Source organism: Nicotiana attenuata, chromosome 10, assembly GCF_001879085.1.
Source record: "Nicotiana attenuata strain UT chromosome 10, NIATTr2, whole genome shotgun sequence".
NCBI classification, from domain to species: Eukaryota; Viridiplantae; Streptophyta; class Magnoliopsida; order Solanales; family Solanaceae; genus Nicotiana; species Nicotiana attenuata.
The window spans coordinates 24,564,171-24,589,332 of record NC_031998.1 but is presented as its reverse complement, the minus strand read 5'-3'; the positions used below and the strand labels follow the sequence as shown (position 1 = coordinate 24,589,332).

Sequence of the window (25,162 nt, the reverse complement as noted above, 5' to 3'; positions counted from 1 at the left end):
GTTCGGCCGGTGCCAGTGGAAAGGAAGCAGCTGGCCCCAGTGGAAAAGAAGCAGCTGGTGCAGATGGAGAAGTGGGAGCTGGTGTAGAGGGAGTAGCAGTTGTTATTGGCTCAACAGTTGGAGGTAGTGGAAGGTCAGGGACCGAACTCCTTTGACCGGTGTCATCGATAGGAATTGGAAAATGAGAATCGGCCTTCTCAACCAAATCCATTTCCTCCCAAAATCCCTGAACTCCTTCTGGTGGTGAAGTTTGATGCTCTCCTGGCCGAGTGCCCGATTGAGCTGATGAAGATCCTTTTCTTCTTTGAAGAGCAACCACTTCATCTTTGGTTTCTTTGTTATCGAGGACCACTGTGGCCTGTCCTGTTGGTTTTATCTTTTATTTTTTCTCTTGAGTCTCGGCCGAGGAGGTACGTTTCCTCTTTGGCTTCTTATTTTTAGGCTGGGGACCCCAGGAAGAGGCGCCTTCACCGGAAGCAGATGCGCGAGCTTGCCACCGGTTGAGGGCATCTTACAGTGCCCGTCCGGCTTCTTCCGGGTCATCGAGTGCCTCGCCATCGGGGCACATCCTGTGTGGAGCAAAAAAGATAGTTAGCAAATTGTTCCTAATATTGTTTTGTATGGTTAAGATTGAAAGAAAGAAGAATATTTGCTTACCATTGTTCTTGGCGGTCCATCCATTTTTGGGATCCATCTCTTTCCAAAGTCGGGATTTTATAGTTGTAATATCCAGAATTATTTGAAACCATCGGTCCAGACCTTGAACCAGTGGTGCTTTCGAGTGTGTAGCTAAAACGAAGGAAATAAAAAGTGAGCAAAGAAAGAAGTTATTTTTTTAACAGAAAAGGAAACGGATATCCAAAAACTTACAGAAAAGATTCCATGATTCGGGTAAAGGTGGAGCTATGGTAGAGATGATGTCCCTGGTAGTAATAACAACGAACCATTCTATCATCCACGGTCGTTGTCATCATTAACGCTGGTAAGGAGAGAGTGATGACCGCGCTTGATAAAGAGTAAAATGAGGAGTAATGGAGACGATATAGGCGGAAAAAATCATGGCCATGATTACCTTGAGAACTGATGAAAATATCTGCCAAATCATGGGGTAACATGTGTTCGGGGTCATTAAGTGCAGAGAGACGTGCGTCCTTTCAATTGTCGGAAATTGTTCCGAAGCTTGCCCGCTAAGGAAAGGGGTTTTCTCTACTTCCTGGTGACACTAACATAATACCACCAAAAAGTAGGGGGACACTATGTATACAGTAAAATTGGATTGCGACTGTTGGACGAATGAAGGGATGCTATGTGGAACTAAAGGCAAGTAGGATCTAAGTCAACAAATAACTGGCATCAGATGCAAGTATATGACCGGTGCTGGATGAATCCCGAAGATAGAGTAGTCGAAAATAAAGAATCAAAGATTTGATATCGGATAACATTCAATGGGCAGCCATTACAGAGAATATCAGCATTTATAACCAACCGTTATGCAACCATCAATGACGATTTTATTCTCATTTAAGAAGAGTTTGATTTGGAAATCTTGTCTCCCTAAATAAGGCTATAAATAGGAGGATTAGCATCATTTTGTAGGGACGAACACTCTATACACAAAAGCTATACTTTTCTCTCTAAATCATAACACCATTTACGTTCTTCTGATTGCTCGTACTTCTGCTACCGGAACTATTAAGCACATAACCAAGTTTGTATTTCTTTTAATTTCACTTCATAATCCTTTTGTTTTTAACTTACTTAATATTTTTTGGGTCAAATCGATTCACTTGTCTATAAACCACTTTACAAATTCAACTATACCGCTTTTCTGGTAAACTCGTATATTATAGTATCTACTTTTTGTGTGTGTGTGTTATTAATGCAGACTAAACTTTTTCAAAACAGCTCCAAGTCACAACTACAAATTCAATTTTTTCCATTAATGACAAAATTCCGTCATCCTTAAAGACTTTCAATTAGCATGAAAGATATATAGTATCTTGTATTGGGAAAAATTGAGTTTATATATATTGAAGTAATTGAAAGATGAAATGTCATGACACGAAGGCTGGTTAAAGAATGATGATTAGCAAAGAGGCACGAGTTACAATAGATACGAGCAGAGGCACGAGTAGATTCACGAGCAGATATTCAAAAGACTCGGCGCTCGTACCTAAGTCCCAAAATTACGGAGAATGAATCTGACAGTATAAAAGAGTACGAATACAGTATTTAATAAGCATTAAATACTGAAAACATTAGAGAAGCTGTATTGAATTATAATGATTATGTAACGTATCCGTTAATGCCTTTAATTGTCTATAAACCTTATTATGACAAAGGCAAAACGTATATCTAAGAAATAGCTATAAAAAGGAGAAGACTGATTATTTGTAAGGACACGAATTATCATCGGAATATACTGATTTACTTTGTTTTCTTCTGTTCATCTTATTATTAGCAAAATCAAGTTCATTTATTCATTTTTTGATTATCAGCAACCCGAGTTCTTCCAAAATAAAGCTTTGACCGAAATTCCACTTTTTGGTAAAACAAATTGGTTCCGTTACCGGGAATATGATATTCTATTCTTTCTTAACCTAACCTTTTTGTTGCATCAACCATGTCAAAAGTTAATGACAACAACCAAGGAAACCAAGGAAACCATCAACTCTAGGGGAATTCACAAGATGATTGCACCCCGATCCCTTCTCCACAAAGCTGCCCAAGTTCAGGTGAAGTTTTGAAGAATGACAAATGAACTCAGTCATGGACCAGGTCCATCATGTGAGGCACAGTATTTATCAACCTAGACATGTGAGATACACGTGAAGGAGATATGTATCAGTGATCAAGCAACAATATCTCCTGAACTAATCAAAAAGGTTGCATATTGGAGGAGGAGAGAAAGTCTCCTCATAGGAAGAGGACACAATCCGGATTAAGGATAGGGTTGGAGTTTGTATTGTTCAAGGACTCAACTACGATGGAAGATCAACAATTGAGTCTCAATCAAACTCTGATTACTAACTCATTAAATAACAATGATTGTTCTCTTTTACAGGGATTGCACAAACGCAGAAGTTAAACTAAATTGAGAGCAAAAGAGCGAGAAAATTCTGCAAGCAATTTATGTGAGATTCAAGTGTGCATTCCTGAAGCTACATGACAAGATAGAAGAACCAATTCCATTGTGTCTTTCTTTATTCTAGTTCAATTGTAGTAGGTGTTTTAAAGTTGTACCTTTCCAGCTTTCATAGAAGCAATTGTATTAGGTACTTTGAGTATTCAAGTTAGAGTTAACTTGAAGGTGTCGCAACAATTGAGGCTGTGTGCCACACTGGGATTAGAGTTTAATCCTTAGGTTTACAAGAGTTTTGTAAATGCTGTTTTGGCTCAGTGATTTTAGTGGAAGTTTGGGAAAATCCTACTGAGTAGTAGGTCGTGGTTTTTTTCACCTTTTGAGCCAGGTGTTTTCCACGTAAAAATCTCTGTGTTCTATATTTTATGTACTCTTAATTCCGCAAGCAGTAGTAGTAAGTACACCTAGAAGAACCAGGTTCTTCTAGAGCGAAAATTGGGTAACACACAAATCACCCCCCCCCCTTGTGTGGTATTGACGTTTAGAACATCAATTGACATCAGAGCGGGTTATCCTTGAAGAGGCTAACACCTTAGGAGAAGATCAACATGAGTGCACCACCTGGGAGCTGGGAAGTGCAATCCACTGCTAGGCCTCCACTTTTCAATGGTCAGTACTATTCTTGGTGGAAGAACAGGATGAGAGATCACATCATAGGGGAAAACTATGAACTCTGGGACATAATCACTGATGGTCCCCTAGCAACCACAAAGAAGAATGCTGAAGGAGTTGATGTGCCAAAGACAAGGGCTGACTGCACTGCTGAAGACCTGAGGAAGTGGGAGAAAAATGCTAAAGCCAAGAAATGGCTTGTGTGTGGACTAGGTCCTGATGAGTACAGCAGAATTCAAAGCTGTACCACTACTAAGGAAATTTGGGACACCTTGCAAATGGCTCATGAAGGAACACCTCAAGTAAAGAGGTCCAGAGGAACAATGCTGTATTCTCAATATGAGAACTTCACCATGAAGGAAGGAGAAACAATTCAAGAAATGTATACTAGGTTCACTACACTGACAAATAAACTTAAATCTCTTGGAAGGATCATTCTTGAAGAAGACAAGGGTGAGAAAATTCTGACAAGGGTTCTGTTAGTCACATGGGAAAGCAAAATCACTGCCATTCAAGAATCCAAAAACATTGCTACTCTTAGACTGGATGAACTGATTGGAAATCTTACTGCTTATGAAATGAGAAGGCAAACCATGAAGATGGATACACCCAAGAAGGAGAGAAGCTTAGCTCTCAGAATTGCTGAAGGTTCAGATCTGGAAGATGATGAGATGGCTATGATCACTAGAGATTTCAAAAAGTACTTGATGAGAGGAAAGGGTTCTCAAGAGGTACAACCTTCAATAAGACAAGAGCTCCCGAGAAACAGACCAATGAGGATTGCTACAAGTGTGGTAAGACTGATCACATGATCAAAAACTGTCCTCAATGGGAAATTGAGTGGAAGAAAGAAAGGGCTGAACGACTGAACAGGAAGAAGGAACAGGTTCAACCAAAAAGGAACAAAGGTTCAACCAAGGATATGGTTGCTGCTTGGAGAGAAACCTCAGATGAAGACTCAGAAGATGAAGCTGAAGAAGAGCAAGCACTGATGGCCATCGGAGAATCAGATGATGAACAAGAGGTAAGTATTCTTCACCTCAAAGACAAGATTAAATTTTTGTCTAAAGAAAGGTTGGCTGAGCTATTACTAGACTTCATTGATGAGTCTGATATAATTAACAATGAGAAGGAAGTTCTATCTAGGGAATGTGTGATCCTAAAAGCAAAATGCAAAAGTCTAGAGTCTAGGGCTAATGAGAGTGATAACACAAATGCTGAGTTGAAGAACCAGGTTCTTGAACTTGATAACAGTGTCCTAGAACTTAGGTCTGAAAACTTAAAACTGAAACTAGGAACTGGAAAGAAGAAAGCTGATCACACATATCTCACTCTAGAGGAAAACCTAGGAAAAATGAAGGATGAATTGTATAAAAAGGATGAACTAATCAAAGTCCTAAAAGAAGATCTAGGAAAAGTGAAACATGAACTAGACAGAACTTGCAAGTGGAACAAGGCTTCTGATGCACTCTCTTGGTTGCAAGAGCATCACAGTAGCAACAAAAGAGGACTTGGCTATGGGACTCAAGCACCAAAGTGGGACCCTAAAAGCAAGTACCTCACACTTCCTGAGAATAAAATATGCACACACTGTGGCAAGACTGGCCATTACAAAAATGAATGTAATGCAAAAGTAAAGGCCAGTCAAAAGAACAAAGCCTTTGTTCAAGAGAAAAGTAAGCTGCCTGGATGGGCAAGAAGGAATTTGATTCATCCTTTTGCCTATAGAAAGGGACCCAAATTAGTTTGGGTTCCTAAGACTAACCCCTGATTTCTTTTGTAGGTCCAAGTGAAAGGATGCAGCCAAATATGGTATATGGATAGTGGTTGCTCAAAACATATGACTGGGAACAAGGACCAGTTCCTTTCACTTGAGAACTTAAAAGGAGGTAATGTCTCCTTTGGTAATGGAAAGAAAGGTGAGATCATTGGGGTTGGAAAGGTAGGAAAGACAGATTCTCATTCCATAGAGAATGTCTACCTGATAGATGGCTTGAAATATAGCCTAATAAGTGTGTCACAATTGTGTGACAGAGGTAACCTTGTGGCTTTTACCTCCACCAAATGCTTTGTGATTAACCTTACCACTGACAAGATTGTTTTGCAGGGAAAAAGAGTTAACAATATTTACATTGTAGATTTGTCCACTCTTTCAGAAAATGAACTCACTTGTTTAAGTGTGTTGGTTAATGATCCCCTCCTGTGGCACAAAAGACTTGGTCATGCAAGTCTAAATCAGCTTAACAAATTAGTCTCTAAAGACTTGGTGATAGGGTTGCCTAATATCAAGTTCAAGGAAGACAAAGTTTGTGAGGCATGTGCAAGGGGGAAGCAGGTAAGATCATCCTTCAAAAGCAAGAAAATAGTAAGTACAACAAAGTCGTTGGAACTGGTCCATATGGATATATGTGGTCCAATGAGAACCATGAGCAGAGGTGGCAAGAAATATGTAATGGTGCTTGTTGATGATTATTCTAGATTTACCTGGGTTCTATTTCCAACCTCCAAAGATGAAGCATTTGATATGTTCACTGCATTTGTTAGAAAAACTCATAAACAATTAGGAAATCAACTTGCATCCATCAGGTCTGATCATGGAACTGAATTTGAAAATTCCAAGTTTGCTGAATTCTGTGATGAAAATGGTATAGATCATAATTTCTCTGCCCTAGGACCCCTCAACAAAATGGAGTAGTTGAAAGAAAGAATAGAACTCTTGAGGATATGGCTAGAACCATGCTGCTTTCTAGTAAATTGCCTCACAGCTTCTGGGCAGAGGCTGTAAACACTGCTTGTTACATAATCAATAGATGCATGACCAGACCTCTGGTAGAGAAGACTCCCTATGAGTTACTTAAAGGGAGAAAACCAAACATATCCCATCTTAGGGCATTTGGTTGCAAGTGCTATGTGCACAATAATGGAAAAGACTCCCTAGGTAAGTTTGATCCCAGAAGTGATGAGGGAGTATTCTTGGGATATTCTTCACATAGCAAAGCATATAAAGTGTTTAACAAAAGAACTTTGTGTGTAGAAGAAAGTGTGCATGTAGTATTTGATGAAACTAACATTCTTTCTGAGAGACAGGAACATGAAGATGAAGCCATTGGATTGGTAAAGGACTTGACTGAAGCATCAGCCCAGGTCAAAGTGGCACCAACAGAAGGAACATGTGATGGAACAGGTTCTTCCATACAGGGCAACCTTACAGGGGGAACTAATCAAAGAGGAATTGAAATAAATTCCTTGAAGGAACCTGTTCATGATCCTGTTCCTCAGCAAATGGCTGAAACATCTAGCAGAAGCCAGTTGGTTGTGAAACCTCACAAGTATCAAAGTTCTCATCCCATTGAGAACATTCTCACTGATCCAACATCTGGAGTTAAAACCAGATCACAATTAAAGAATCTTTGTGCTTTTGATGCTTTTCTATCTATCTTTGAACCTAAAAATGTTGTTGAGGCTTTGCATGATGCAGATTGGGTGAATGCAATGCAGGATGAACTTAACCGATTTGAAAGAAGTCAAGTTTGGCATCTAGTTCCAAGACCCAAGGATAGATCAGTGTCTTCAGGAACAAACTTGATGAAGATGGAACAGTTACAAGAAACAAGGCAAGATTGGAGGTCCAAGGTTACAGCCAGGAGGAGGGCATTGATTATGATGAGACTTTTGCTCCAGTTGCAAGACTAGAGGCAATCAGACTTCTCATAGCCTTTGCAGGACATATGGAATTCACTCTTCATCAGATGGATGTCAAAAGTGCCTTCCTAAATGGCTACCTAAAAGAAGAAGTGTTTGTGAAACAACCTCCAGGGTTTGAGATCAAGGAATGTCCTAAGCATGTGTACAAGTTAGACAAGGCTCTCTATGGACTCAAGCAGGCCCCAAGAGCATGGTATGAACGACTGTCAAAATTCCTGCTGGAGCATGGTTACAAGAGAGGTAAAATTGATAGTACCTTATTCTTAAGGGAAAAAGGTAAGGATCTCCTTGTTGTACAAATATATGTTGATGACAAAATCTTTGGGGCCACCACTGACAAGCTAAGTAAGGACTTTGCAAAATTAATGGGGAGTGAGATTGAAATGAGCATGATGGGTGAGCTTAATTTCTTCTTAGGCTTACAGATCAAACAAAGTCCAAATGGAACCATGATCCATCTGCAGAAGTATACAAAAGAGCTAATCAAAAAGTTTAAAATGGAGGAATCTAAAGAAATAGACACACCCATTGCAACTGCCACTAAATTGGATGTTGATGAACCTGGTTCATCAGTTGATCAAAAGTTGTATAGGGGTATGATTGGTTCACTCTTGTATCTCACTGCCAGCAGACCTGACATTGTTTTCAGTGTAGGGCTTTGTGCTCATTTTCAGGCAAATCCAAAAGAGTCTCACTTGACTGCTGTCAAGAGGATACTGAGATATTTGAAAGGCACCACTGATCTGTGCCTTTGGTATCCTAAAGGTAGTAATTTTGATCTAGTAGGATATGCTGATGCTGATTATGCAGGGTTCTTAGTGGACAGGAAAAGCACCTCAGTTATGGCACACTTCCTTGGTTCATGTCTTGTGTCATGGGCTACCAAAAAGCAAAATTCTGTGGCCCTATCTATTGCTGAAGCTGAATATGTTGCTGCTGCTTCTTGTTGTGCTCAACTGCTATGGATCAAACAACAGCTGGTAGATTTTGGAATTGAAGTTGGATGTATTCCAATATTCTGTGATAACACTAGTGCTATAAGTATGACAAAGAACCCTGCTCATCATAAGAGGACTAAGCACATAGATGTTACACCACTTCTTAAGAGATAACTATGAGAAAGGATTGATTTCAATAGAATTCCGTGCTACTGATAAATAAATAGCTGATATTTTCACTAAAGCACTGAGTAGAGAAAACTTTGAGAGGAACAGGTTGGAATTAGGGATGATTAAGATCACCTAATAGGTCCAGTTCAGAATGCACAATGAAAAAACAATTGAAAAGAAAAAAGGAATGAAAAAAATATTTTTGGTTAGGAGTTCTAACTTTGTGTAAATATCTAGATCAATTCTTACTCAGTTTCATACTTTAATTAGTATACTCCTGTGACATGTGTATATATATGATTCACTGGTCTCTTACAAAGTTTCTTCTATTTTGGCAATTGAGGCATGTTCAAGAGAGATCTATATGAAGAACCTGGTTCATCAGTATGTGTTCATATGGAAAGCTCAGGTATGTTTTCTATACTCTGCACAATTAGAAAGATTATTTTTCAATCATGAGCAGAAGTCCTACATTCATCAAATTCCCAGAAATTCTATCCGTTGAGCATTGAGCCAGTTTCGTTCTCCTAGAACTCTAAAAATCGGGAGTTTTGCCTAAAATCTAGCGATGCCTAATAATCACTAAGAGACCGAAATTACACCTTGAGTAAACTTCTAATTGACCCCTGAAAAAGCTGTCGTTACTGCATTTAAGTCTAATCACCTTTAAATACACCACACCTTTTCTTTTTTAGTCCATAACCGTCAAAACTCTTCTCAAGTTATGATCACCCTTCTTCTCTCCAAAATTCCCAAATTTTTCAAGAAACAATCCACCATGTCTAACTCCCAAGATAATCCTGGCACACCCCCACCAGCATCTCCCTCGAACACATCCTCATCTACTCCTCCTATTGAAAACCCAAAACCTAGGTTTCATAGGCAGAAAATGATAGCTAGAAAAACTGTAGCTTCTGGAGCTTTAAGGAAAGCTCTAAGTGAGAAATTGAAGGCTAGCCAGAGGAAGGAAAGTCATGCTCAAAAATCTGACTCAAGCTCTGAGTCTGATGATTTNTTTTAGGTTCAGTTAGTCGAATCCTAATTGTTTGCTGCAATCTGATTTTAATTGTTTACTGCAAGTTGATTTTAATTGCTCTAGCCCTAGAAATAGATTGCTTGGTTGTAGTTAATGGACTGGTTTAACTTGGCCAGTAATTTCAGGGGATTCAAAGGGTAGTTTAGGCATGGGAAAATGGCACTTTTATCAGATTTGGTAATTTTTAAAGGGGGGTAAGGATAGAATAGGGATTGTAATAAGCATAGAACTTTCTAGGAGGGACTATAGTGTAGGTTCTAATAAACTTAAGTTAGTTGCTTGTGTAACAAGTCAGAAATAATGGGGTAAACACTGAAATTAGAATAGGGACTAAGGGGGTAAAAGGAAAATCTGAAATTGGACCCTAAGTTCATCTATAAATAGGCATTCATTTGCCTTGACAAAAAAAAAGTTTTTGGGGCAGTCCTCTAAACCCCTTCCAAAAGGCATAAAACAGAGTTTCTAAAAATCATAAAATTCCTTCAAAACAATGCTGATCTCAGCATTGGGATCAGAAATAAGCTGGTTTTTGAGTATACTGTTCTATATGTGAAAGTAGCTGCCAAGAGAGTTGTTAGGGTCTATTTGAATTGCTGTAAACTGAGTCTGAGTAATTGATTTGGTTTTGGACTGCATTGGTGCTTGAAATTGTTGGTGTTTTGGTTCATTGCTGGAGTTTCAAACCTATTCCTGAATTTGCTGTGTTGATTGAGTTATTACTGGATTTCAACTTCTCCCTGGGCTGCTGTTGCGAACTGTCACTGCTACTGATCCTTTCCTTTTCTTATTTGCAATTACCAGGTACACATTTGAATCTGCCCTGCTGTAACTCTAAGCTTGAAATGGGATACAAATATTCATCTGTTTGATCCTGAAGTATGCTGCTGGGACTGTGGTGTGTTAGTAGTAAAAATAGGCGTTAGATCTAATCGCACCATATAGTGTAAAATCGATTTGTATATATGCAGACCTGGGAATGTATAATTTGGACTTTGGACTGTTTGGACTATTAATCGTGATTATCAGTTGTAGATTTGAATAGTTTAGTACCTGTTCAGTATGGCCCTTGGTTAAAAGTAGAAAATCTGGACTGATTTTGATCTACATTTGATTTAGAAAGCAGCCTGTTTCGATTTTAATCTCAGAGCTAAATGTGCTTGTCGTCACGCTAGTCATGAATGTCACCAATTGCATGTTGGTTGTTGAAACCAGTAGTTTAATTGAAAAATTACGTGCATCATTAACTGGATTGATTGAATAAACTGATTTACTCGTGACTATCTGTGAAATCAAGTAGTCTGGACTTCATTTTAATGGTGTTTAAAAAAATAGATTTATGATTAGTAAGAACTGGAGGTTTGGGCCCATATTAGCCAACTGGAAGTACCCAGGCCATGGCCTTTTTAATTCAAATTGGGCCCAAAAGGTAATAACAACAAGCAAAACCAGGCGGATTCAAAAATTAACCCAACTGGGCTCGCTGGTTGCTTCAATCTACACTGAAGCCCAGAATTGCTGAATTAGGAGTAAATGCAAGACTCACGATTAATGTTAAAAATTACAGCATGATTAATTAATTAGGTTTTGTCTTCTGTTACTTTATTTTAGAGACAAAGTGAGTAGAAAATTGTAGCCTTTAAATAAAAATGATGAGATGAGCCTCACCCAAATAAAAATGCAAATTGCGGGGCCCTCAATAAATGCTACGTACATTTAGAACTCGGGAGGACCGTTTAGCAAATTTCACGGCCTTCCCTAAAGTTGAAAATGCGTAGATGCTTTAGGCGCATATTTTAATAAATTTACCTTCCTAAATACGGGTGCACATTTATGTGACCCAAATCAAAATCTCGACGAAGTCGAAATGAGTTAACAATCACGGGTGCACTGGTGCGACGTGGTTCAAGACGCATTTTCACGACGTTGCAAGTCTCATAATAAAAAAAATATAATAAAAGCGGTTTAGAACAAAGGGCACATAGGTTAGAATATGTTTTAAAATCAGATAAAAGCAAATACAACAGTTGAGCGACCGTGCTAGAACCACGGAACCCGGGAATGCCTAACACCTTCTCCCGGGTTAGCAGAATTCCTTACTCGGATTTCTGGTTCGCAGGCTGTTAACAGAGTCATAACTTCCTCGGTTCAGGATTCAACCGGTGACTTGGGACACCATTAATCTCCCAAGTGGCGACTCTGAATTTTAATAATAAATCCCGTTCCGATTGTCCTTTAAGTGGAAAAACTCCTATACACCCTTTGCGGGGTGTAGTAAATAAAAAGGAGGTGTGACATATAGTTAGGAGGCAAGTTGTGATACCAAATCATGGCTCCTTTCGACAAAGTTTCCCCAAATTTTTTCAACAACACTGACTCGATCTCATCATCATTTAGGTCATTTCCTTTAATCCTGCAAGTATATGAGGTAATATGCTCATTAGGGTCGTTTGTCCCGTTATTGTTGGCCCAAGTTCAGGTGAAGTTTCGAAGAATGACAAATGAACTCAGTCATGGACCAGGTCCATCATGTGAGGCACAGTATTTATCAACCTAGACATGTGAGATACACGTGAAGGAGATAAGTCTCAGTGATCAAGCAACAATCCTGAACTAATCGAAAAGGTTGCATATTGGATGAGGAGAGAAAGTCTTCTCATAGGAAGAGGACACAATCCGGATAAAGGATAGGGTTGGAGTTTGTATTGTTCAAGGACTCAACTACGATGGAAGATCAGCAATTGAGTCTCAATCAAACTCTGATTACTAACTCATTAAATAACAATGATTATTCTCTTTTATAGGTATTGCACAAACGCATAAGTTAAACTAAATTGAGAGCAAAAGAGCGAGGCAATTTTGCAAGCAATTTATGTGAGATTCAAGTGTGCATTCCTGAATCTACTTGGACAAGATAGAAGAACCAATTCCATTGTGTCTTTCTTTTATTCTAGTTCAATTGTAGTAGGTGTTTTAAAGTTGTACCTTTCCAGCTTTCATAAAAGCAATTGTATTAGGTACTTTGAGTATTCAAGTTAGAGTTAACTTGAAGGTGTCGCAACAGTTGAGGCAGTGTGCCACACTGGGATTTGGGTTTAATCCTTAGGTTTACAAGAGTTTTGTAAATGCTGTTTTGGCTCAGTGATTTTAGTGGAAGTTTGGGAAAATCCTACTGAGTAGTAGGTCGTGGTTTTTTCACCTTTTGAGCCAGGTGTTTTCCACGTAAAAATCTCTGTGTTCTTTATTTTATGTACTCTTAATTCCGCAAACAGTAGTAGTAAGTACACCTAGAAGAACCAGGTTCTTCTAGAACGAAAATTGGGTACCACACACATCACCCCCCTTGTGTGGTATTGACGTTTAGAACATCAGTTATATTTGGGTATATCGGGCATGAAAAACTTCTTAGGAATGGGCATCGGAGCTGCGCTCTGAGGGAATCGTTTTTGTATGAACTTTTTGGCATCTAAACCTTTCAAAACCGGAGGTGCCCCCAGTATTTGGTCAACACAGGAGTTATAAGTCTCCACCTTTTTATCATTGTCCTCAATCTTCTTTTCCCCGGACTCGATCCTCTTGGTGAGGTCTTCGAGCATTCTTATAATGGTGGGGTCAGTCCCCGAGCCATTTTTCGTTCGACCTCTCTGGCGCCGGTTCAGCACGTCGAGTGTTTTCTGGTTCGGCTATACTCGGAGTTTTATTCTGACTCTGAAGTTGAGCGATGGCAATCTGCTGAGCTGCAGCATCTCGAATATAACTTGGAGGATGACTCCCCCATCTCCTATACCTTGTGTTCCTTGGCCCCCAGATCGGGCCTCCCTGCGTACACTTCCTTTGGGGTCTGCACCTAAATCTGCATTCAAAGCAATGTGCGAACTAACATCAACTGGTTTCACATTTGGCACTTCCCCAAGGTTTATTGGTGTTACACCGGCCCCTACATTGTTATTTTCCCCATGAAATGCAAGACCTTCGTTGTCATGAACAGGTGCATTTTGCGAGTTTGACATATTTAATCCTGAGAATCAAAAAATCTTGACAAGAAAAAGTGTAAAAATAACGTGTGTTATGAGAATCAGTAATGAAATAACCACTATTATCTTTAGCCCCACGGTGGGCGCCAAACTGTTTACCTCGAAAATACGAGTAACAATTAAATTTGATTTATGGTTTTAAAAGATATGTGATTTAGTCCGATACCAATTAATAATTAAGTAGTATAAAGTATAAATGAAAGAAATGAATAAACCAAATCAGTGTTAATAAGCAGTATCGACCTCGAGCTCAGTGACCTCGAGATGAATCAAGAACAATAAAGCAAGAATAATAAAGCTAAAGGACAATTCTGATGAACAATAAGCGAAAGTAGAGAGTATATTCTTTGCCAATGATTAGATGATGTTTACAAATGATTGTTGTCACACCTCCTTTTTCCTACCCCCGAAAGGGAGTAAGGGAGTTTTTCACATTTTAGTGACAATCGAAACGGGATTATTTATTTAAGATTCAGAGTCGCCACTTGGGAGATTTATGGTGTCCCAAGTCACCGGTTCAAATCCCGAATCGAGGAAAATATTGACTCTGTTATACAATCTGCGAACACAGAAATCCGGGTAAGGAATTCTGTTAACCCGGAAGAAGGTGTTAGGCATTCCTGAGTTCCGTGGTTCTAGCATGGTCGCTTTGATAATACTTGGCTTATTAAATTGTCTAATTCCTGATTTTAGAACCTATGTGTTTTTACCTTTTACTGCTTTTAAATTAGGAAAATTATCTTGAAACGGGTCACGCGTACGTGTACCCGTTTGTTTGGCGCGTCAAAAATCATGTCACGCGAACATGTCCACAATCAATAACGCTTTATTATTATTATTAAGAGAGTTTGGCCAAAGTTGCACGAACGCATACTCTGGTTTTATTTTTAGAATCGCAATCATGTCATGCGAACGTGTCCACGACCGCGATAGTATATTAACCGGCCCTAAAGGTTTTTCTTCGAATATTCCTCATTAATAACTAATTAAAGTGTTCGCGAGGGCCATAGAAATTTGCTAAATGGCGCGCCCCGAATTCTAAGGATTTTAAAGAAATAGTTAAATGAGGGCCACGCATTTGAAGTTTTGTTTGGCATGGCGCACCTCAATTTTAATTTTAAAAAAAAGGAATTCAAACTACATTTGGAGGGACATAACTCTTTATGTTATTGAATACGGCTCGCCTCGACCAGTTAATAGTTTGATCAATTAATACTTAATGTAATTAAAGGTTCTATTTAAACTAGCTGGGATGGCTTATATGAGGGAAAACTAGTGTATTGTATAAGAGAAACTTGAGCCAACACAAGAGGATTGGCGGCCCAAACGAGAAATGGTCCGACAATGATTCAGAGAGACCTTCAGAATTGGGCCACAGAATGGCCCCAATTCGAAGCCTTGCAGTTGCTGAGCCGGGACCCAGCATCGAATCCTTACCACGTGAACAACGATTGAGGTGATCAAAGAATTCAAAATGATCCAAGAACGAGACTAATACCTATGCAAGCAGACTGGGGAATCATTTTTAATTCATCATTAGCCAATCAGTCAACACCCAATAATAGTTTGATCATGAAAGCGATCGTGAATTCCAAATTTTAATAACTAACAATAGGCAGTGGAATTTAACAATTTCAACTTCATGACAACGCAGCTAATCACACTACTCTTGCACAAAGGTTACAATATCTATTGATTTTTGATCATTCAATATCTAATTAAGCAAGTTGCTACTCAAGATTATATGCAGAACTTTATTAATGACTCAACTAGACGAATATGTTGTTCCCTCTTTCAAGCAGATCTAAAACATCATGACCGGGTCTATTTATACAATACAGGTTTTCAGATTACAGATCATCCGACCAGAATTGAACCTCATGCCCATTTTAAATCAAACTCAACCCCTAAAGAGCATTGTCACCAACCAACATACAAACGTAAACATATTCAAACTAAAGCTCGAAATAAAACCAGAATTAAACTCCTATAATGAGAACAAATGGCCAATATGCTTCATATCTTCCAGATTTCCATATCACAAGGTTTCTACAGCGGATAGAGTTAAAAAAATGTACCCGGAAATGAGAGTAAAAAGGGGTAAGATTCAGCAGTAGCAACAACAGGATCCAGGAGCAGAAATAAACCAAGGAAGACAGCTTTAAACCAAAAACTGATGCTCAACAATCGAAATCCACAACCCAAACTTCAAAACAAGCTTTCAAAATACCAGATTCAACTCATCTCAGCCCAGATAGCTTAGAAACTATTTCAGGTATTAGAGATTGAATGGATTCCAGAAAAACTCAATGAAACAGTAACATTAGCAAACTCCCAACCAAAAACCCCTTCTAAAACACACAAAATAACACCAAGCTCAATCCATTTCAATCCTCAAGCTATTCAGAAGTTGTTTCAGAAATTGAAGGCTTCAGAAATCAAGGAAAAAACTCAATAAAACAGTAGAATTTTTGCCTTTTGTGTTTCTGGAATTCTATCACTGAAGTCCTTAGGTCTCTTAGGTCTGTCTTGGGTCTGCCTTGAGAGGCAAGATTGAGATGCCTTTATAGGCAAGCAATAGGGCAACTATCATATTTTATTTTTTCAATTCTAGTCCCTTTCTAATTCTTATTTTTACTACTTGATCCCTCAAATTTCGGCTTGCTTGCCAAGCAAAGCCCTTTTCCAGCTTCCAAGAAGCTTCTTCATGTGGTTATTTAAAGATTCCCCACCCCAAAATTCCCAAACCACCCCCCAAATGACCCTAAATTACTTTGACCATCAAATGGGTTAAGCTTGACCCCAAAATTTGGGCTACTGCATTTAGCAAGTTCAATCTCTTGGGCCTCTGATCCTTGAAACCCAAATTGGTTCAAATGACCACAGGTCACAAATGGGTGAGCCCAAAGTTCAAGCCACGACAAGAAACTAATGGCAACAAAAGAAAAGGGGCCAAAGGGTTGAGTCCAAAGAACTCAGATGATTCCATAAAACAAGCAAACAATTTTAATCCATCTATCAGCAATTATGAGCTAAACAAATAGATTCAAACAAAACACCTCAACAGGCTACTTAACAATTCTTAACACTGACTTATGAAAACAAAACGAAATAATTTTATCTTTCAACAAAATCAAAACGAATTAACCCAAAAACTACTGCTATGCGAAATTGAGCTACTGAGCAACAGAAACAAAAGAAAAACGAAAAGAAAAAGAAAGAACAGAAATGGAGGAGAAACAGGAGAAGGTGAAGACAAACGAGGAATACGAAAGGGGATGGAAAGAATACCTCTATANGTTGCATTTTTAACTTTTAACTACTTTTATTAATTAATTAAAGGAAGGTTGCAACGTCATTTAAAATATGTTTCAAACCACGTCACATAAATGCACCCGCGGTCCATAACACATTTTATCTAACGTTGAGATTTGGATTTGGATCACATAAATGTGCACCCGAATTTAGGAAGGTAAATTATTAAAATAACGCGCCTAAAGCAACTACGTGTTTAAACTTTGCGAGGGCCATGGACAATCTGCTAAATGGCACGCCTCGAAATCTAAGGACTTAAAATATTAATTAAACGAGGGCAATAAATTATTTGTTTGGTTGGTATGGCATCACCTCAAATTAACTACAAGGATCTACTAATTAAATAAGACTTAATGAAATTATTGCTACTTCTAGGTTACAGCTGAATTCAAATCGTTAATCAAAGGGCCAAAACTAGATGAGGTCTAATTTATTTTCATTTCAGAGCCTGGACTGGTCTGAGGCCCGATTGAGTAAGCAATGCATAAGGGGCCCAGGAGTGTGCCAAAAGAGGCGGCAACATAGCATAACAGCCCCAAGAAGCCTATTTCGATGTACTGCCTATTGTATGTCCATGTTAAACCCCAAATTGACAACATGGGATATATGGCATCAACCCAAAAACGTATAAGACTATCGTGATCTAAATAACTTGCTGCAATGAAACAAAAGCAATAAAATGAATTTGAAATTCTCAATTAAAGGTACCAGGACCTCATATTAACAGGATACTGTGGGAATGCATAACTAGAACAAGCCAATTTATGTAGGTTCAATAATCAGTCCCACACTGGTTTTAAGAGAGAAATTTTGCAGGTGAAGAGAAACAACACTATCAATTACAGATTTAATCATCGCACGTATTTTAAAGGACAAGATGATTTAGACCACTAACATATTCCATAGTAATTAAACCTAAAAGTAACTCCTTATGAATACACATCCAGCAATATCTTGAGAAAGAAAGTCCCCATGGTTACCATCAACAGTAGCTAACTATTAACATCTGAACCAGCTAGTACTAGTCACATGACTAAACCTACACTTCTATTACAGTGATCCCATGGCACAGATTGTCCAAATAACCAGTTCAGAACTTCGAATTTATATGATGAGTACTTCAATTCATTTGAATCCAAACCTCACACTGTTACCCTCTCAGAATCAAACTAACAAATAAACATGGATTCACTTTACAATATTCAGCAACATGAGAAAAGGCTAGACTAAACATGCATAATATAGGATTAAATACATAATAATACTGAAATGGATGAAATAGAAGAAATCAACTTGAAATACAACGTGTATCCAAAATGCTTCAAATTCAAATTGCAGATTCACATTCACACGTTGTCTATGGTTCCAAAAGATACCTGGAAAGCAAAGGAAATAGGAAAAATGAGGGATCAACAGCAATAGAGCAATATTGACAGCAATGTAACAGTGATTATAGTGCTGAAGTCAGTCCAACTTCAAACCAAGTGCTGACAGACTCAGATGCAGTTTTTAAAAACCCCAAATTCCGATTGAAAAAAATGCTTTAAACACAGACTTAGCTCAGAAACAGTTTCCAAAACCCAAATCTGAACCATCTTCAGTCATGTATCAATCAGAAATTCCCAGAAATTCGAAAGATCAGAAATTATAGCAAAGAGACTCAATGGAGTAGTAGAACCCCTTCTTTTTTTGTGTATTTTTCTACCATTTTGATTTATCTCTTGAAGTTCTAGCCATCTGTATTTTTTATACTTTGAGCTCTTCCAAAATCTCTCTTGGGTCTTTTAGTCTCTCTCGGGTCTGCCTTGCAAGGCAAGATTTGAGATGCCTTTATAGGCAAGCAATAGGGCAACTATCAGATTTTATTTTTTCAATTCTAGTCCCTTTTCTAATTCTTATTTTTGCTACTTGATCCCTCAAATTTTGGCTTGCTTGCCAAGCAAATCCCTTTTCCAGCTTCCAAGAAGCTTCTTCAGGTGGTTACCAAAGATTCCTTTAACCAATTCCCCATATTACCCCCAAAATGTCCCTTAATTACTTCAATAACCAAATGGGCTAAGCCTGACCCCAAACTTTGGGCTACTGCATTAGCAGGTTTAGCAACTTTTGGGCCTCTGACCCTCGAAGCCCAAATTGTGGTTCGAATGACCATGGGTCACAAACGGGTAAGCCCAGAGTTCAGGCATCAACAGAAAATAAATGGCAACAAAAGAAAAAGGGCCAAAGGATTGAGTCCAAAGAACTCAGATGATTCCATAAAACAAACAAACAAGTTTAATTCACCTATTAGCAATTATGAGCTAAACAAATAGATTCAATCAAAACACCTCAGCAGACTACCTAATAATTCTTAATACTAACTTATGAAAACAAAACGAAACAATTTTCATCTTTCAACAAAATCAACACGAATTAACTCAAAAACTACTGCTATGCGAAATTAAGCTACTGAGCAACAAAACAAAAGAAAAACGAAAAGAAAAAGAAAGAACAGAAATGGAGGAGAAACAGGAGAAAGTGAAGACAAACGAGGAATACGAAAGGGGATGGAAAGAATACCTCTAAAGTCAACGAAAAAAGCCGATAAACCCTAACAAACTCCAATTTGAATCGAAACAGGTATTAACCGTATGTTCTCAATGAAAACAAACGGTCAATACCCGTTTCAAGCCCTATCACTCAAGGAAACTTGAAGGCTTGACGGATTCGATTCTTCTTCGTTTTCAGATTCAAGGAAGGACCGATTTGGTGAGAATTTAGGGAGAAATGGTGGTGGATTGGGGTTAAGGGAAGGGTGATGGTTGCATGGATGAAGTTTGGGGTTGAACAGAGGTGGCGCAGCCACCGGAGAAACTGTGGCGGCGCTAGGGTTTCGGTCTTCAATTGGATATTCGAGGAGTTCCAGGGGGTTTTGAGGGTAACGGAGTAGGGATCTGGGATGGGGTGATGGAGAGGAACGTTTGGTGTTATTTTCATGGCGATTGGATGCCGGCCGCCGCCGTAGGCGATTTTCGGCCGGCGGAAGGCGGTGGCTCAGGGCGGAGTGGTGAGAGACGATCATGGGGGGTTTTGAGATAGGGGGTAGGGGTGTTCGGATAGTAATATATCAAACGACCCCCAGTTAAGAGCCATTGGATTAGATTACCTCGACGACTCAGATCTGAAGTTGATTAAACTGGGTCGTTTAGGAGGTAAAGGGACCGGGTATTTTGGGAATGGGTTTTGGGCCATTTAGGAAGGGTATTTTAGGTGGGCTTGGACGGGTTTCAGGGGAAGGGATGGTTTGGGCCTGGAAAAATAACCTGAAATGGCCCAAACAAATGATCAACCATTTTGCTTTTCATTTTCTTTTCTTTTTCTCTTTTTTTTTTCATTTTCAGATTTTGTTAAATACAAAAATAAAAACCTGACTTATCCCTAAAACAAAATTAATACTAATTGCATTTTCCAAAATTAACTAAGTCCTAAATTAAAGAAAACTATAAAATTCGAATTTAAAAGGCCAAAAATGCAAAATAAACTATTTTTTGTTATTTTCTTTCATTTTTGCCACAATTGATTAACTAATTAACCTAAAAATATAAAACAGGATCCTAAATGCAAATGCACATATCTTTTTGTATTTTTCACCAATTAAAATGCACACACAAAAATGCAAACAATTAACAGAAATGCCACGAAAATCCACAAAATTGCAAACACTGAAAGAAATTATTTTGTTTTGAATTTATGGGAGTAATTCATATAGGAAAAAAATCACGTGCTCACAATTGTGATCCCCTTTATATAATAGGGAAACCCTAAATAAGGTACATTTCCATTTACAGTAAAGAATCTTATTGGGACAGCTGTCTAACCGCCTAGTACGGATTCGTACAAATCTATTCCGGAATTTACTCCATGATCTTAGGGACGTGGCAGGAATCTTGCTCATTCTATTACAAATCTGTAACGGCATTATCCCGGGGTTGAGCATACTCGGCATCGATATTCATCGTACTTCGATCCTCGGGCATTTCACTCTGTCTTCGAGCTCGAGTCTGGTCCATCGAGCTCGAACTCGACCTTACCTGAACTCGGGCTTAGGGCGATCCCTCGAGCACGGGAAATCGGGCATACCTGATTTCGACCGTATACAAGATTTTTGAAATTTAGGTTGAAATAGAGTTGAACTAGCGAAGAAGACTAATTTGTATTATATACTAAAATAACATACTATATACCATTTTGGTATATAATATTTAATTCAATAGTGTATAATTTATTGCACAGTATACTATTATAGTATATGATATAATGTAAAAATACATTTAAAATTTGATATTTTTTTAATTTTCAAAAAAAAATTCAACGGGTCCTTTTTAAATTTTCTAACAGAGTTCTCGATATCATATACCCTGTCAGTATATGACATATAGCATGTGGGTATCATACTATACTTCAACTGCTACTAATATATTATTTTTTATATACTATATGCTAAAATAAGTTATTTTCTAATAATTAATATATAAAATATACAAATAATAAAACAAACAAAAATAAAGGAGCAAAAAATGTGTGCAGGATTAGATTATGAAAAAAAAATAATTTGAAATAATAACAAATAAAACTAAAAAGAAAAAGAAAGAAAAAGAAAGAAAAAAAGAGAAGAGAAAACAGTTATAATGTATATGTCGTCCTAATAATTGAATTAAAAAATAAAATAAGAAGAAAAGACAAAATGTATATTATACCAGTTATATTAAAAAATTATGAACTAATATTTACTATATTAGCTATCTTTTCTTATTGTATAAACAAAGAAGAAATAAAAAAGAGCAAAAAAAATAATGAAATTAGATTATGAAGAGAAAAATAGAAGTAAAGAAAAAATAAGCTAAAAGAAATTAGAAAAGGAACAAGAAATAAAGAAAATAAATAAAAGGAAAAAAGAAAAAGAAAAATAAAAAAATAAAGAAGGATCCAAAATTGAGTGTGAAATTAAATTATGGTAAAAATAATACTGTGATTTGGGCAAAAATAAATGACCAAAAGGGAGAAAAAAAAATGAGAAGAAAACTAAAAAAAAGAGAAGGAGAAAAGAAATAAAAGAAGGAAAAAGAAAAGAAGTAGAGAAATAAAAAACAAAAGAGAAAAAAGAGAAAATTACCCACAAAAGCTGCTATGGGTAAGAAAAATAATTAGTTTGATGGGTAGAAAAGTAAATGGATAGACAAAGATAAATAGTTCGGGTTTGAATCTCACCTTATAGTCCTTTCTTCTATTTTCCCTTTTAAAAAAAAAAAAAAGAACCTACTTTATGATTAAACCGACAACACCACTTTGAAGATGCCATCTTGTTTACAAGAAAATTTCCAATTCCATTTCACTCGCACATCAAAATAACCCATTAGAAGAAGAGGCAAAAAATGCCATTAATTATTTTCAACCATACAAAGCAATACTTATTCGACCTATCAATTGCATCTAGAAAAATTACCCATACCTTTCCTTTAAAGAGAAGCTTTGAACAAAGTAAGCAAGGATGAGCGTCAAACTTTAGTAGTCAATGTTCCATTCGTCAAAGTTAAAGGTGGCAAAATGGTTAAAAACATAATTATTCGTTCATATTATCCATTAAAAAATGGGTTGGATAATAAACTTTTTAGCAACGGGTCGAATATGAATAAGAATCATATTATCTATTTAGAAAATAAATAATCCGATGGGTAACTAATGGGTTAACTTTTACATTTGTAAAGACTTAAATTGAAGATTCCTCAAGTTTGGAAGAATAGAAATTCTCCCAAAAATGATCATATTCGGGAAGTCATCGATAATATGGATTATCCGCCGAATAACCCTTTTTTTATCCGTATTAAATATGGGTTGGACCAGATAATTTACCCGTTTTTTAAGTTATACATTTTCGACCCGTCCATATCCAACCCGACCCGCCCGTTTGCCGCCCCTAATTAAAGTTAATACGAATTCTTGTGAGCAATTGATATGTGAAAGTTCTTTTTGACATTATTCGTGTATATACAGGAATTAAAAAAACAAACAAACAATACTTGAGAAACCAATTTCGCCAACTGAAAATTAACATGTTCAATGAAAAAACACTTGTATGTTATATATTTGCTATTTACATGAAGCAAGAGAGAATATGTTCTAGCCCCTCTTAGATTAAGAAAACAAAATTGGCTGAAATATTTTTCCATATGAAATGTGAAACATTTCGCTTAATCTCGTATTCAAGCTATGTAAGTTGGTAATTAAAGAACGTTATAACAAAACCAAAAAAAAGAAGTAACCTAAATATTAATATCAGAATTACTTGCTATATTTGTGGAGAAAAAGTAAAAAATAATATATGCATCATTAGCTCAGACAGCGGCAAGGCCATTAATACTGTATCTTGGTCTTGTTGTATCTAGTGATAGATTTTCTTCTACGGCCTTCCTCTTGTTATTATTATTATTGGCTTGTAATTTCTGCTGTTGATTGTGTTCTGTATTTGATTCTGTTTGTGGCTGTTGTACTTCTTCTGATGATATTTCTATTTTTTCTTCTGTGACAATTTTCTCAGCTTCTTGTTGCTGGCTTTTACTTCTGGTTTTCATCATATGAGGTCTAAGTTTATTAACATCTGATAATCTCACTGGCTTCAAGAAAAATTCTTCTGCCCCTTCTTCTAAACATCTGTAAATTAATACAAAAATAAATTATTTTTCCATCAACATACAGGAAGATAAAATTTATTTATTTATTTATTACTCCAAAAGAGATCAAAATTTTCTCATTTCTCACCTATTGATTCTTGAAGGAACATTTTCAGATGACATAATGACTACAGGTATGTTTCTCAGAGATGAAGATTCCTGTCATAGGAAAAAAATAAAGCAAACTTTAAATTACCAAAATTAAACACAAGATCTAAATACAAAGTTAAAATTGGGTTTTTAAACTGTAATTTGGAAGAAAAAGTACCTTAATTTTTTTGAGCAAATCATAGCCTGTCATCCCAGGCATACAATAATCTGTTATAATAAGATTAATTTCAGCTTCTTGATGATTGTCAAGAGAGACACAAGACTGAGTTGAGTGATTCTTGTCATCTTCTTGTAAACCCAAAAATTCTAAAGCTTTACTTCCAGAATCAACAGTTGTAACTACATAAACAAAACACAAAATACCAACAACAAAAAAATCAGTACCAAAACAAAATAAACCATAAATTAAATACACTTCAAAAAATTAAAATGAAGAAAGTACCTTGACAAGATGAAGTTTTTAATAGCCTTTCAATGAGTTTTCTGTCTATTATGCTATCATCAACAGCTAAAACATGAAACTGAGATTCTGCTGCTGCCATTCCCATTGTTCCAATTTTTCCAAATTATTATAGAGAAAAAAAAAGAACAGATCTTTGAAATATGAGAAGAAAAAAAAGTTGTTGTTTTTTTTTTTGATGGGGTTCTTGTTTTTTGCCTTACTTTAAAATGGTGATGAGTTTGGCTTTGTAAAGAAGTAAAAAAAACGCAACAAAATCTCCACAACTCACAAAGCAAGATCTGACCAAATCTTTCCAAATTTCTAAGCTGATTTTGAATTATAAGGCAAGCAATGGGAAAGTCTAATAAAAAAACAAAAAGGGAAAATAATATAAAAGAAATCAGATTTGTAATCTTTTTACAAATCTAGAACATGGGGGTTGGCTACTTATAATATTGTATTGGTTGATGAAGATAATGATTCTTGGGAGGTTGAAGAAAAATACATATAGCTACACTCACTATAAATATTATAGGGAAGAAAAGTATTGAGGATTTAGAAAGGTAAAAAGGAAAGTAGGGGTCGGCTGTTTTGGAAGGAGGAGGGAGCAGGGTGGGTGGGTGTGTACGATGTTGGACCCACAAAATCCACCCAAAAGATACAGGTGATGTCAGTAGTGATACTTTTTTCCTGGTGTGAAATCTTGTGCGATTACCATATCTTGAGCAGGTGGAAGGTGGTGCAAATATGCAATTTTTTTCAGTCTTTTATTGTAGTACTTTTCTGTCAATTTATGTGAATGCGTTAAAGATTTCGAGACAAACAAATTGCGTATTTAATCGTAATTTTATATATGTTTTTTAAATAATTATTATAATTTATAATATTTTCTATGTAGCTTCTAAATATAAAAATTTTATTATGAAAAATTAAAAAAAATCTACTATTTTTA

At 37.0% G+C, this 25,162-nt stretch overlaps 1 protein-coding gene across 1 annotated transcript; it reads right to left on the bottom strand.

Annotated features, from left to right (window-relative positions):
* Positions 23,019–24,724, bottom strand: LOC109233163 (two-component response regulator ORR9). The gene is made up of 4 exons (XM_019398943.1): positions 24,211–24,724; positions 23,926–24,107; positions 23,746–23,816; positions 23,019–23,637 (listed from the first exon to the last, which is right to left on the bottom strand). Exons 1-4 carry the CDS (start codon positions 24,314–24,316, stop codon positions 23,322–23,324), a joined length of 675 nt encoding a protein of 224 aa, XP_019254488.1. The 5' UTR covers positions 24,317–24,724; the 3' UTR covers positions 23,019–23,321.